General features: G+C 56.8%; 1 protein-coding gene across 3 annotated transcripts in view; it reads right to left on the reverse strand.

The window, feature by feature from the left end:
- Positions 1–15937, reverse strand: part of LOC144726213 (KH domain-containing, RNA-binding, signal transduction-associated protein 2-like) — a 67534-nt gene that overhangs the window by 11747 nt on the left and 39850 nt on the right. For 2 of the 3 annotated variants that reach the window (XM_078604733.1, XM_078604732.1), the window contains exons 4-7: positions 13092–13238; positions 12460–12599; positions 8956–9124; positions 6492–6550 (exon numbers count right to left, since the gene is read on the reverse strand). In XM_078604733.1, the coding sequence (XP_078460859.1) occupies positions 6492–6550; positions 8956–9124; positions 12460–12599; positions 13092–13238 (515 nt within the window). The remainder of the gene's footprint in view (positions 1–6491; positions 6551–8955; positions 9125–12459; positions 12600–13091; positions 13239–15937) is intronic. The other variant, XM_078604734.1, reaches the window with a different exon arrangement.

Raw genomic sequence — 15937 nt, forward strand, 5'->3', positions numbered from 1 at the left:
TTCCCAAGCGCGCGCATCGACGTCATCAGCGCGCGAGGGGGTCCGCCATCTTACGTCTGCGGCTGGAGCCGCCATCTTAGACACCGACGGACAGGCGGAGAGGAACCACGAGGCGGATGACTTCATTTTTCAGCAGCGCCTGCCCACGTTGTCAGCCTTCAAGGCGGAAGGCGGAGACTGGGGCCAATTTCAGCGAAGGTTTTTGGCGCATCAAGAGATGTCAGCGTGGTCCGATGCTACAGCGCTGCGGGCATTGCCCGCCATGCTGGACGACGATGCGCTCGCGGCCTTCAGGGCTGCACGGAAGTCGGACCGCTCCACGCTGAAGGATGCGCTGGGTTTGTTGGCCAGGGTCTACGGGCCTCCCTCTACATGCCGCCATCAGTTCTACGCAAGACGGAAAGCGGCCACGGAGACCGCGCTGGCCTATCGCACGGCGTTGCTGGCTCTTGCTGATGCTGCGTTCCCTCGGATGGACGAGGAGGGCCAAGACGCGATGGTTTTGGAGCAGCTGCTCAAGTTGGCGCAGGACCTGGGGGTCCCTATCAACACAGCTGACGACATTGATATTTCTTCTTTGAGAGTCGCCACGAGTATTCAAGCGCACGAGGCCCTACAACGGAAGCAAGGCGTTGGTTGCAACGCTGCTGTCGTCGCAGCCCCGGGGTTGGTGGTCGCCGAACCCCAAGTCGTCAGCCCACGAGAGGAGGCGTTCGCCACGGGACGACCAGGGGACTGGAGGCCGGGGGCCCGGTCGCCTCTGCGATCGGGCCGAAAGTCGGAGCAACCAAGATCTACTCCGACCCTCGTCACGTGCTATAACTGCGGCCTCCGGGGCCACGTGGCGTCCGGGTGCCGCGCTCCGTGGCAGCGCGCCATGGGAGCTCGGCTGGACGACGACCGAGAGCCCAAGTCATCTCTACAATCCCCGGCAAGTCGCGGCACCTCACACGCTCGGCCTGTTTATTCGGCACACATGGGACGCCGCGTTGCGGCGGAGGAGGGCCGGTTAAGGTTCGGGGATTCGGTTCGGCGAGGGGGGTTCGGCCGGGACCAGGGAGACATTGAATGGGCGGAATTGGGGCATAGAATTGTGGCTGCTTCGGCGGGTTCGTCCGTTGTTACGGGATCTATTGATGGGGTTGAGATTAGGGTGTTAGTGGACACGGGGGCATCGGCAACTATTATATCGGACCTCATTTATAATATTCTTCCAGTCCAATGTCGTCCGCTGCTTCCAGTTGATGTGCCATTTTACGCCGCTAATGGGGGATCGTTGGGCATTATCGGTCAGGTTAGGGCGTCCATTTGCATTGGAGATATCAAATTATCGGGACCCGTTTTCGTTTCGTCTTCTTTGGCAGTTCCGTGTCTTTTGGGCACTGACTTTTTGGCTAAAATGCCCATTAAAATTCTTATCGATCAACGATGCATTGAACTGCCATCGGGTCGCCGGATTTCATTTTTGACGGGCCCTACTGACATTCGGACGGCGTGCGCTACGATACAAGCGGTGGCGACGCAGACAGTGCAAGTGCCCCCGGGTTCACAGATGTTGATTCCCCTCCGGTTGCGAAAACCATGGGTGAGGGAGGCTTCGGGACAGAGTATGCTTTTGGGTCCTTCTAACAAGGCTGTCGGGGGTCTTGATTTATCGGTGGCTCACACTTTGGTGCGGGCTGACAGGGATCCGTTTGTGATGGTTTTGAACGCGGGGTCGCGACCAGCTGTCATCCCGCAGGGCACCGTGCTGGCTCACGCGGCGCAGGTTCCTGGGGATGATGGGTTGGTTGCGCAGGTGGGCTCGAGCCCCGCGCGGAACGTTGAGCCGAGGGAAGACCTTGAGTGGGTCCATTCGTTATGTGCCGCCTCGGACGATTTGTCGGCGGCGCAGTTGGGTGCGCTGCGCGAGTTGCTCATTGAATTCTCTGATGTATTCAGTAAACATAAGTATGACATTGGGTGCACGGATTTGTTGCACCATCACATTGAAACGGGCGATGCGGCGCCGGTCAGGCTAAATCCCTTCCGACTGAGTCCCGTGGAGAAGGAACATGTTCAGTCGGCTGTTAACGATATGCTAGAAGCCGATATTATTTCGCCCTCCTCTAGCCCGTGGGGAGCGCCTATTGTGCTGGTTAAGAAGCAGGACGGGTCCCTGCGATTCTGCGTTGATTTCCGTCGCCTGAATAAGATCTCTGTGGCTGACGCGTATCCGCTCCCCAGGATGGATGAGTCCCTCGATGCATTGTCTGGTGCGCGTTATTTTTCGACTCTTGATTTGTTATCGGGGTTTTGGCAGTTGCCGCTCGACGAAGAGTCGAAACCTAAGACAGCATTTCGGACTCCAGGGGGGCTGTTCCAGTTTAACCGGTTACCCATGGGACTTCACTCCTCTCCAGCGACGTTTCAGCGACTTATGGAGCTGGTTTTGTCGGGCTTGCAGTGGGATACATGCTTGATTTATATGGACGATGTCATTGTTTTCAGTAAAACGTTTGAGGAACACCTCCGGCGATTGAGAGGGGTGTTCTTGCGAATGCGATCGGCTAAGTTGAAATTTAAACCGGCCAAATGTCACCTCCTTCGTAGGTCCGTTAGATACTTGGGTCACATTGTCGATTCTTCGGGGATCTCCACCGATCCAGCGAAGACGGATTGTGTCGGTTCGTGGCCGACACCTACGTCCGTTTCCGACGTGCGTAGTTTCATCGGGTTTGCTTCTTATTATCGGCGGTTCGTTGAGCACTTCGCCACTATTGCAAAACCCTTGCACGCTCTAACGGCGAAGGGAGTGAAGTTCAAATGGGGACCAGAGGAGGAGGCCGCGTTTCGCTCCCTCCGGGACGCCTTGGTGGGTGCCCCACCCTTGTGTTATCCCGATTTTGCCAGTCCCTTTTTGCTGGACACGGATGCTAGCAACACGGGCATTGGGGGGGTGCTATCCCAAGTCGTTGGGGGTGTCGAAAGAGTTGTCGCCTACGGTAGTAGGGTGTTGTCTCCGGCGGAGCAGCGCTACTGTGTCACCCGTCGCGAGCTGCTTGCCATTGTTTTTTTTGTGCAACAGTTTAGGCCATATCTTTATGGTCGTCACTTTACAGTCCGAACGGACCACGCGGCGCTACAGTATTCATTGAGGGTCGCCCAGCCCTCGGGCCAGTTGTCGCGTTGGTTGGAAGTCCTCCAGGACTATCAGTTTACGACTACGTACCGTAAGGGGTTGCGACACACGAATGCCGATTGCTTGTCGCGGTTGTTGCCTTGTGATGAATGCGCGTGTTTGTCGGGATCGGCGCGCTGTAAACCGACGCTTGCGGGGGAGATGGGGGCACTGGCTGCGACAGCGGGCGCACCGATCGGGGATGATTCCACTGCCTCTCAGGGTCGGGACTCGCTGCTCTCGCTGTCGCTCAGCGAATGGGGCCGCCTCCAGATGGCGGACAGCTCGCTGCTAGCATTGCGCCGCAAGGTTGGGGGTCCCGAGGGGGACCAGGAGCGTACCGGCTCCTATGTACTTGAGCGGGGCGTGTTATTGAAATGGGACAGTTTGTCCCGGCGGAACGCACTCGTGGTGCCTTCCGCTGTGAGGGGGAGGGTTGTCTTGGCGGCACACGAACGCCTCTTGCACTTGGGAGTTAACAAGACGCTTGCCCTGCTTCAGCGTGACTATTACTGGCCGGGAATGGGAAGTGATGTGGTGCAGATTCTGAAAGGGTGCGTTGAGTGCGCCAGGCGTAAACCACCGGCCGTGGCAGCTAATCCACCGCTGCAATCTATTCAGGTCTCGCGTACCAACGAGCTCGTTGCACTCGATATTTTGGGGCCCTTCCCAGTCACGCCGAGAGGGAATAAATATTTGTTAGTGGGGGTCGAATACTTTACCCGATGGCCTATGGCGTGGCCTCTCGCTAACCAGTCGGCAGCGGCTGTGACGGATGCCTTCGTCCAGGGCTATGTCCTGGACAAAGGGGCTCCCGAACGCCTGCTGACCGACCAAGGTAAAAATTTTTCGAGTAAATTGTTGCAAGAGGTGTGCGATCTGTTGGGTACCAAGAAGGTGCGTACCTCCCCGTACCACCCGCAGACTGACGGGATGGTGGAGAGACTCCACAAAACCTTGACTTCCATGCTGTGCCAGCAGGTGTGCGAGGCACATGTAGATTGGGACCTGCAGGTCCCGGGAGTCCTTGCTGCGTATAGAATGGCCCCCCATGCAGCTACGGGGTTTTCCCCATTCTATTTGATGTACGGTCGGGAAGCTGACCCGCCAATAGAAACGCAACTTGGCCTGTCCGCTCCACGAACTAATTCTAATTTGGCAGAACATATTAAGTTTAATATTCACAAGCTGACAGAGGCGAGGGAGGCCGCGCGGCTTAATTCGCGGGCTCGCCAAATTGCTAATGAACGGTTGCGGGCACGGAAGGTGTCCATGCACGAATGGAAACCAGGTGACAGGGCCTGGCTGCATTGCCCTCAGGCGCCCTTGGCTACGTCGCCTAAATTGTTGAGACCGTGGAGGGGACCCGTGGAGGTCGTGCGCGTTGCACGGCCCCAGTGCGTTCAGATAAAGTGGGGAAAGCGCCGGTGGTACGTTCACCCCTCCCGACTGAAACCGTTCTCGCCTCCATATGGCCTCCCCTTGTGTCGTGATGGCCGGGCGTGTGACGTGACCGGCGACCCAGAGGGGGAAATGTCTCTGCCTGATCCACACGTATTTTCGCCTGATCTGCTCCCAGGTGTCTCGGAACTGACAGCTGCCGATCACCGGCGGCCGGATCTCCGCGGCGGGGCCGGCCCTTTCAGGCCCGTTCCGCGCCGTCTGGAGCAGCCGGAACCGCCGGACGGTCGTCAGTGTCCCGCCCCATACGATGGACCAGCCAGACGGACTCGCGCCAGGTCGTGCTACTTTGCATGACCTGCCTCGTGAGGAGTCGGGGCAGTTGGAGCGCCTCGTCACTGCGTGTAGTCGCAGGGACGTGGGGCGCGTTCGTTTCGAATTTGCTCGTATCGTGTTATTGTTGACTTTTCGGGTTCATTGTCAATCTGTACATAGTTATTCTTGTTGTTGTTGTTGTTGTGTTATGTTACGGGGCACACTCGGGGGGTTACGGGGTTTTTTTTTGTTGATTGTCGTTTTATCGTCGCGGTTGGTTGTTGTTAGCAGCCGGGCCGGCTGCGAGCTATGTGGGAGGGGGTGATGTAGTGGTGATACGCGCTGGGTGTATATGTCGTGTGCCAGCGCGTATGTACGGGTGTGTGTGTGGTGACGCGCGCTGACGGGGAGGAGCAGGCGTCAGTGCGCGGGTGGGGGTAGTGCTGCTGATTGGCTGTGTGCCGGTGACGCGCCCAGAGGGAGTGATCGGGTAGCAGCGCGGTGTGATTGGTTGGGGAGTGGAAACACGCGCTGAGCGGAACCGGATCGTGGGGATAGAGCGTGGGGATTGGGTAACTGAGGAGCGGTGCCGACGTTGAGGTCCGCATCCGCTCCGTCTCCCGGGAAGAAGGGGTATATAAGGTGATGCACAGAGGAGCAGGGGGCAGAAGTGGAACCATCTAAGAATGAAGAGGAAGGTGCAGAGATAGAGCCCGGAGAGGAGAGTAATGGAGAGTAGACGCTGAGTAATGTATAGTGTGTAGCCAGCGAGATAGAACGGTCTACACGAGCTGAGTAATGTGTAGTGTGTAGCCAGCGAGAGAGAACGGTCTGCACGAGCCGAGTATGCATACGGTGTAGCCAGCGAGAGAGGAAGGTCTGCACGAGCCGAGTATGCATACGGTGTAGCCAGCGAGAGCGGTGCAAAGTCTACACGAGGCGAGTGGAGAGTGTAGCAGAGGCGCAGAGTCTACACGAGGCGAGAGAGGAGTGTAGCCGAGGCGCGGAGTCTACACGAGGCACAGAGAGCCGGCAGCACAGAATCCTGAGTCAAGAGAAGTGCAGTGTGAAGAAGAGAGGCCACGCGTTGTATTGTTACAAGTCAAGATTTAATAAAAGAAGTGTGTTCCCGTCAAGGAGTTTCCTGCCGTCATTTTCCAATACTTCACATGCATGTGTGGGTAGGGCGCGGTGGTGGCTAGGAGATATTAACTACCTCGCCAGGTATACAGGAGGTCGTGGGTTCGATCCCGACCCTGACGCCTGCTGCTGTATATTTAGAGTTTGCGTCTCTCTCTCTCCCTCCGTGGACACGTGGATATTTCTCCGGGGCCTCTGGTTTTCCCTCTCCACATTTAGAATCAATGTCACCACGTGTTTAGAGTATTTGGCTGCTGCTATAAATGTCCACATGATGATGACGACGATAAGCCACTTCGTTGAGCTATTGTTTGCGATGGGCCAGGTCGCTTCTGAACAATGAGCTTCATAGTTCAGTGGGACCTTACCTGGTTGAAATTGAATTAATTTATTCGTAGTTTAGTCTTGATATAGATATCCAAATGAATCACTGTGATGAGCGCAGATGCACGTGGGTGCGCCGTGCGGGACCCACCTGCTGGGGTTGGACGCGGCGCTCTCGTAGCTGACGGTGTACGTCTCCTCCTCGTACTCCTGCAGCACGAGACAAAACGGACGTCACACGCCAGAACAGATCAGAACATGTGATTTGCACCAGAGGTGATCTGATGACCAGCAGCTCAAGACGAACGTGGCACGAGAGACGGGGGTGGGGGGGGGGGGGCCTCGCCTCCGCGTGCCTTCGACGGAAAATCCGTCGTATAGGCTGAAGCTGTCGTCCAGGGCAGCGGCTCAAAAGAACTTGGATCGTGTGGCCGGCTTGTTGATTAGACCACCGGCTCACAAGAGTCGAGAAAAACGTGGGCCACCTAAAGCTGTCTGAATCGGTCCCATCGACTCTCAAATTTGGTGGGCTGAATGACAAAATGTACGCTTACTCGGTTCTGTTGAGGTGGCCGTCTGGATGAAGGCCGAGTGCTTTTGTACGTGCAGTGCTGCAACACCGAGCGAGGTCATCCTCACAGCAGAGGCGTCTGGCTAAGCCATCCAACAGAATCGGTCACCGTATCACGCGCGCTTTCAGATGCGCTTCTGCGGCCGTCTGGAATGCTTTTTCTTCCGATATTAGCAAGTCACTGGAGCTGTGCTTTTACATCATTATCTAGATTGAAACTCATGTCTGTACAACGCCTTTTTGTGCGTTTAGCTTGTCGTCCTTCCCTCGCATCTCCGATGGGTACCATTGGCTACATACGGTGCGAAAGGATTTCAACACACGCACGCACGTACAAATATATGCGTCAAGCTGCCTTACGGCAACGTTTTTCCATCAGATTCGAACGAACGCCCTGAGAAGCGCCGTGGCCTCTGCTACGCTGCGGGCGGTAGTCAGACAAGCACGTGCACGCAGCGAGTCTGGCGACGTTCATCGGTTCCTGCCAACCGCGCTGGTGCCAATCCAGAGTTCCCCCTTTCCTGGGGCAGATACCACAAACTTTTAAGCGGGCGGCAAGCTTATAAAACTAAACGATCGAACGAGTTCTTCGGCAAAAACGGCGCCCCGAGGGAAGTTTTGTCTGAAACAAGACCCCACCCTGGTTATTTGCATCGTGGTGATGATTAATTTATCCGTTCGTCGCACGCCCGAGGTGTCCCCCCTTCTGAACACCAGCCGCCGCTGACGAGGACGAGCCCTTCGCGGGGGGTAGCGCGCGGCCCGACGCGAACTCGCCGACTCACTATCAAACTTTGTTGGTGTCGTAACTTCCACGAGATTTTCGCTTTTATCCCGACCGCGCCGATCGGCGTCACCGTCGCCGCACTGAACTCTTGCGCCGCAGTGCAGCAACCCTCTGCGCTCGAGGACGGTCCCGTGGGAGCGGATATCACAGAGCTACCACCGATATATCTGCTCCATCACTAGTCCTTGTAGAACAAAACAAGGTTCAAATTGCATCGATGACGGCTCGGGGTTGTGTGTGTGTGTTCGCTCTCGCGCAGTACGTAGCCAACCGTGCTAATTGGAGGAACAATGTTATTGGCTGTGAGAGAGGGAGGGATTGATATGAGGAGTTATTATGGTGCTTGTATCTTTGTTGACAGATGGATGCATTGCAACATAGCCCCAGGCTCTTGAAAGGAATTGCAGACATATTCTCGATATACAAACTAGGGCTGAACGATTTGGGGAAAATATATGATTGCGATTTTTCTGACAGATATTGCGATTGGATTTGCGATTACATTTTTTTAAGTCAAGCTTCATTACCACATGATACCATCAAAATCTGAGCTGCTCTATATATTCTAATGCAAGGATGAGAACTTAAAACATATGAATTGCTTCCAACATGTATTTATAAAAATGTTTGAATTGAAATAGAACAATCAAACATAGAAGAATTGTTAAGTTAAATAAATAAAGTAATAGTAATACATTTTTTTACAATTTCAATGAGAAAGTAATAGGACTTTTAAAATCGCAGCCTTTGCGATTTGCTAATCGCATTGTTTAAAATTGCGATTTCGATTTGAAATCGATTAATCATTCAGCCCTAATACAAACGTTCGGTTTTTTTAATTTCGTGCTCAGACAATCGACAAATTGACGGGAGAGTTTTCGCTTGCCGAAAATTGCCCCGGCGCGATGCGGAAAAAATTTACTTAGCACAGGCTACCGGACACGCGCCGGGCGGTACGACGCGGGCAGCCCATCAGACGCGTCCACTGCCAATTCATCCAACGGTCGATGGCAGGGCGAAATCTTGGCCCTCGTCCAGGCAGACACGGCCACAAATGGGTATCTAGCGCCGCCGAATGTGTGCGAACACGAGCGCCGCGGGGAAAGACAAAGGCGGCCGCCCGGACCTTCATCGGCTGCTTGCTGGCGGCGCCGTCGGGCGTGGTGGTGGTGGTGGGGGGCGCCACATCGGGGGAGCGTGCGTGGTGCCGCGTGCGTGGTGCCGCGTGCGTTGTGCCGAGCGCGTGGTGCCACTCACGTATTCTCCATGCGTTGGCGCCGGCACCGCTAGGTACACGTCGTGGGCGTCGCGCGCATGGGGGCGGGCGGGCACCGCACCTGGCACGGCGCCGTGCGGCGCGCGCAACACGCGCACGGGGCGCGACATGGGCAGCGCTACCGCCGCCACCACGTGGCCACTGCTGCTGCTGCGCCACGGGGGTACGGGGAGTGGGGGGGGGGGCAGCAGGGGGAGAGGGGAGGAGGTGGGGGATGAGGGGAGGGCGGAGGGGAGGGTGAGGAGGTGGGGAGGGGGAGGATGAAGAGAGGGGGAGGGTGAAGCAGGAAGTGGGATGAAGAGAGAGAGAGAGGATGAGAGGGGGATTAAGGGGAGAGGGGGAGGAACGTGAGAAAGAGGCAGGTAGCGTGAGAAGCAGGTGGGGGGGGGAAGGGGAGGTGGGTAAGGCGAGGAGGAGGAGGTGGGGAGGGGGGTGGAGGAGGAGGTGGGGAGGGGGGAGATGCGGAAGAGGGGAAGGAGGAGGAAACGAGCTCAATCAGAAACATGCGTCGCCACCACAACACCCGCAGAGACACCTTGCCAGGCCATCATCATCATACCACCACCACCATAAACATCTTTAATAAAGATAATTACCACGAAAGGCAGCTTGCAGAGCGACTGACTTTTGAACATTTGAATGTTTTTTATTGCGAACTTTATCGCCCTGCACAAATGTTTACGTGCTATTGCGGCATAACAGGATGCAAGAGACTACGGAGCATTAGAACGAATGACTCCCAGAATTGTTTTAGCCGCGTTTGCCGAGCGAGGAACGGGAGATTTACCACCCGCGCGGACCAAAGTCTCTCCGTTGGCCAAGATTGAGCGCCACGCGATATTAATACTCATCACCCTGTTGAACGCAACACTTTGTGCCCGCCACAATTCACTTTTGCGCTTTGAAACAAACGCGCTCGCCCACGGTTTAACTGGCAATTTCTTTTTTGAAAAAAGAAACCCCCTTTAAGAAGATGCTAAAACCTTGATTCACGATCGATATTTGGGGGGAAGGAACGCGTAAAGATAATGGCGTCAAGACCTGCCGGCGAGCGACGCGGCCGAACGGGTCTACTCGCCACACCGCCATAAAGAAGGCCGGAGCCTGAATGGGGCTACTTTGGTTGTGAGGATTTCTCCTCTTCTGGACCCGATGGGCCCAGCAAGTCATGACAATCGCAGTAACTCACCCACACCACTACCCGTCACCCCACTCACTCACCCACACCACTACCCTACCCCCCACTCACTCACCCACACCACTACCCTACCCCCCCACTCACTCACCCACACCACTACCCTACACCCCCACTCACTCACCCACACCACTACCCTACACTCCCACTCACTCATCCACACCACTACTCGACACCCCCACTCACTCACCCACACCACTACCCTACCCCCCCACTCACTCACCCACACCACTACCCTACCCCCCCACTCACTCACCCACACCACTACCCTACACTCCCACTCACTCACCCACACCACTACCCTACCCCCCCACTCACTCATCCACACCACTACTCGACACTCCCACTCACTCACCCACACCACTACCCTACCCCCCCACTCACTCACCCACACCACTACCCTACACTCCCACTCACTCATCCACACCACTACTCGACACTCCCACTCACTCACCCACACCACTACCCTACCCCCCCACTCACTCACCCACACCACTACCCTACCCCCCCACTCACTCACCCACACCACTACCCTACACTCCCACTCACTCACCCACACCACTACCCTACCCCCCCACTCACTCACCCACACCACTACCCTACCCCCCCACTCACTCACCCACACCACTACCCTACACCCCCACTCACTCACCCACACCACTACCCTACAGTCCCACTCACTCATCCACACCACTACTCGACACCCCCACTCACTCACCCTAACCACTACCCTACCCCCCCACTCACTCACCCACACCACTACCCGACACCCCCACTCACTCACCCACACCACTACCCTACCCCCCCACTCACTCACCCTAACCACTACCCTACACCCCCCACTCACCCACACCACTACCCTACACCCCCACTCACCCTAACCACTACCCTACACCCCCCACTCACCCACACCACTACCCTACCCCCCCCACTCACTCACTCACTCACCCTAACCACTACCCTACACCCCACTCACCCACACCACTACCCTACACCCCACTCACCCACACCACTACCCTACACCCCACTCACTCACCCTAACCACTACCCTACACCCCACTCACTCACCCTAACCACTACCCTACACCCCACTCACCCACACCACTACCCTACACCCCACTCACTCAACCACCCACACCACTGTTACACATGTGTTGGTCCGGCAGAGGGGGGGGGGGGGGGAGTTCGTTCCCAGCAATGCCAACGGGTGCCGGCCGTCATACCACCCCCTAAACACGTGTACATGTGTCGTGAGACAGCAGGAAAACGAGATTGCCGAAAGGGCTGCTTGCGGAGCCACTCCGTCGAGCGCACGCACGTACACACGTACGCACGCGCACGCACACGCACGCACGCACACACACACGTGTGGCGCACTTGAGCCATCGTGCGACGCACGAGTCAAGCAGGGAAGAGCGCGACGGCGGCGGCTCGCGCAGTCACCGTGAGTCACACGATGACACTCTACACTATTTGCATACGCAGGTGACCTTTCCATGGGCACGGCTAATCAATCATCATCGACGCCACCTTGCCACACTCCTTCCTCCCCTACTCACTCCCTCCCCCTCCTCCCTCCCTGCCTCCTCCTCTTCCCTCCCCCCTCCTGCTCCTCCTACACCCTTTCTCCTCCCTCTCCCTTCCTCCTCTTTTCTCCCCCTCCCTCCTTCTCCGCCAAGTTCTTATCGCCTTCTGCTCGATTCGAGCAACGGCCAAAACTCTCTCGTCTGTTGAAACTCCGATCGCGCGCCCTTCTGTTGCGGGTCCGCTTTGGCATTCCGGGCATTTTTCGAGGCCTCTTTCGCAGCGACCGCGATTAAAATCGAATGCAAAACCAACAAGAACAACGGCATGCCGCGGGTTGTTTTGTCGGCGCGTCCATCCTGCGCAGAGAGATGGCCCGCGGCCAGCAATCAATGGGTTTATTTCACATCCTGGTGTAATTAATGTGTACGGATGGGAGTAATTAAAGGGTATAGGGATGGGAGTAATGAAAGGGTACGGAGTGACTAACGTCTCATGGCAGACGCGAATGAGTATGTGTTAATTTGGAAAGACCGAGCGGACCATCGGCCACACAGAGAGTGAAGCACCGCAAATTTTACACGAGTCTCAAGGTATTCCACGCGAGTCTACGAGTCTCTACGTAAGCATCGGAGTCGCCGTGTGAAACCAGACAGGAGTTGAACAGCGGTGAACTCGGAACGTCCCACGGAGGAACTGCAGCAAGACGTAGACGTTGTTGCTCGTCACGCAGGCAGAGGAAGAAGATGAAGAAGCTAATTCTCACCGTGCCATGTGGTGGGGGGCTTGACGAGACACGGGGCGGCCTCTCCCGGGCGGCCCGTGGCTCGCGGGAGCTGGCACCAGGGCGTAGGCCTCCTCCTCTTCGCCGTTCATGTAACTCGACTGCCCGTTCGTTTCGTAGTCCTACAAAGACAGAGATATCCCGCATAGCCTTAGCAAACTGTAGGAGCAAGTGCTGCTGTTAGAGAGTAGCACCCTATGAAGGCCGGCACGGTACACGAGGGGTGGGTGGCCAGCACCACGTCCGACCGCCTTTGTCTCCCCAGTGGCGATATTATTACACACCGCGACGTGTTACGAACCCGGCGACTGGAGTTCGATTCCCGCTCATGGGCAAACACCGGTGACGATTATCTGAACCGGTCCTGGGGCCTTCCCTAGGTCGACTCAGCCTCAAATGAGTACCCGGTGCAGTGTGCAGTAAACAATCGCCACTGTACCAGCCACCCACCCCCTCGTGTGCGTGCCGTGCCGGCCTTCGTAGGCGCTAGATACTCGCTCACAGCACTTGTCCCAACAGTCTCTTACAGGTTATACGGGGGGGGGGGGGCGGGGGGGGGGCGGAGATCTTTTCTCTTTGTCTTGCCCCTCATTTGCCGAGCGAGGCCTGCTCACCGGCTGGAGGAAGTTTTGCAGCTCGGCGATGGCGGCCGCCATGCGTGCATACGCCTCCTTGGGCGGCGCGTTCACCATGACGAACACGTGCAGCTGCTCCTTAAGGTGCGAGTACTTGAGCTCCGCGCCGTTCCGCAGCTCCTCCTCCTGCAAGCGCAGCAGCGGCGGGAGCAGCAGTGCAGCAGCGGCGGGAGCAGCAGTGCAGCAACGGCAGCAGCAGCACAGCAGCAGCAGCGGGGCGTGGAGGGAAGCTTTTAACACAAAGTGCTTGCCGCAAATGAACCACAATACCTTGACTGATCTCGTCAAGGAGCATAAACCATCATCACGCAAACTCCGGTCATCATCCTCATAGCAGCAGCGACGCTGGCCATCGAACAAAGGCGGTCTCCGCATTGTGCAGCACTTTCAGAAGCACTTCTGCGGCCGTCTGGAATGCTCTTCCTTATGATATTAGAAATTCATTTCTTTAGAACTGCTTTTTGTGTTTGGTTTCTTGTCCTTCCCCCCCACCTCCGATTAGCACGGTTGGCTACGTACGGTGCGAAAGAAGTTCAACATACAGGCCTACACACGTACATACCTACAATCCGTCGAGGCACGAGGAACAACATCATCGCCTCTGTTGCGAGGGCGACCTGAGCTACATCAAGGTCAATTTAAGAACACGAATGATATATAAAAAACTACGTAAATCAATACAGCACAATGTGACTATGGATAAATTGCACCTGAAAGATATTAATTAACACCGGCCAGCGTTCGTCAAACGCCGCTAAGTAGTTGGCGACGGCATACAAATACGAACGCGAGCTGCTGCATTCAGCACCCGGGGCGAGACGACGCACATCGAGTGCACCAAACCACGCGCGTTACAACCCGAGAATACATCGGAGAGCCACTTTTGGATGTCTCTGGCCCAACGCTTCTCCCGCCAAGTTCAACGCACGCATGGGACCCTTCCAACCCTCCCCCGGTGCACTCTGTCCGACAACGTAACCGCTCCGGTTCGCCGGCAACGTTCGAGTCAACGGATTCGAGAGGCGATCCACAGCGGCGTTACGTCACAGCAAAGCAACTCGCCCAATCACACACTGTTGTGTCCAATCAAAGACAAAGATCCCCAGTATAGCCTGAACAGACTGTTGGGGCAAGTGCTGTTAGCGAGTAGCACCTATGAAGACCGGCACCGTACACGAGGGGGCGTGTGATCAGCACCACGCCCGATCGCCTTTGTCTCCCCAGCGGCGATGTTTTCACGCCACAACGGGTACTCATTTGAGGTCGAGTCGACCTAGGGGAAGCCCAGGACTGGTTCAGATAATCGTCACCGGTGTTGGCCACGAGCGGGAATTGAACTCGGGTCGCCGGGTTCATCGCGCAGCACCAACCACAACACTACCGCTCCCCATACCCAGTCGCGTGCACAGCACGCACCATGGCCGTCAGCCGCGGGCAGCAGGGGACCCGGTCAAGGCGAGGGGTGCAGCCGTGGGAACTGGTTAGGCGGCGACACCATCGGGCAGCAGTGTCAACGGTGCAACCTTTCATTTGAACCCTACCCCCCCATTGTAATGCTGTGGACGAACTGGGAGGTTGTTTCATCTGTCAACGGGAACCTGCAGTCTCCACCAAGCAGGCACTCTCCACCAGGCTCAACCATGCTGCATGCTTGCAGCACCGGTCAATCTACAACCACTCTTCATGGCACCGAACCCGTTTTTAAAAGCAGGTCTAGAGGCCACTCGCGGTGTGGCATTCATTCCTCGCTCGCAGCGAGCCTTCGACACTTCACGTGGCCTCAAAGTGCACCTGGCCTGGCACAGGAGCAGTGGTGTCGTCACCGCCGCTGAGTGGCGGAAGGCGGATATTAGTATTGGTGCGTGAGTTCGCGTGGGGAGCGGGAGTGGAGCGGTTCGTGCGATACGCTACGAATCCGGCGTCCCGAGTTCGCGCTACGAGACGCAGCGCGACGAGCAATGCGGCGGCCTATGCTCAACCCCCCCTCCGAGGAGCCTGGAATGCGTTCCGTGTTTCCTGAAAGCCGTTGAGTCAGTTCGCCTTTTTGAGTCCAGGGTCACAGCTTCGAGCAAGCGCTGTCGAGCGTTGTCAAGCCGGGTTTGCAACACGCGCACAGCGGGTTTGCCTCGAGATCCGCCAAGCGTTCTCTGGCTCTCTCTGCTGTGCCGAGGTGGGTGGCCAGCCCCATGTCCGGTTACCTTCGTCTCCCCAGTGGCGATGTTTATTTACACACCGCACCAGCTACTCGTTTGAGGCCGAGTCGGCCAGGTGGAGGCCCAGGACCGGTTCAGATAATTGTCACTGGTGTTGGCCGTGAGTGGGAATCGAACTCGGGTTCCCAGGTTCGTGGCGCAGTGCGCTAACCGCTACGCCAGCGCTACCTATACACAGACTGCGCGCGCGCACGCACACAACCACGCGCAGACAGACAGATGACCGAGTCGGGAATCAGACCCAGACCCTTCTTGCCGTGTGGCGGCGGCGAACATCGGCCACCGGGCGCGGCCCAACCAAGAGAGGAAGCAGCACATTTGAATGACAAGGCCTGAATTAGCACGGCTAAAAAAAAAACAGCAGGCGTGAAATCAGAAGGTAATCGCGGTATTTATAGCGCCTGGGGCAGGGCAGGGAGAGGCTCATTCCAGCGGGGCCAGCGCCCGTCCCGGCCTCACACCGAGGAGAGCCAGGGCCCAGCCTCTACATTCCGAAACCCAGAGCCATGCTCCGCACTCCTCCCGCACTCCTCCCACATATCTGCCGCACGTCACCCGCATGACTCCCCATGTTGCAGTGACCGCTAAGGACTGACGCAACTCGCCCCACCT

Source organism: Lampetra planeri, chromosome 23 (genome assembly GCF_965212315.1).
Source record: "Lampetra planeri chromosome 23, kcLamPlan1.2.h2, whole genome shotgun sequence".
Classification (NCBI taxonomy): domain Eukaryota; kingdom Metazoa; phylum Chordata; class Hyperoartia; order Petromyzontiformes; family Petromyzontidae; genus Lampetra; species Lampetra planeri.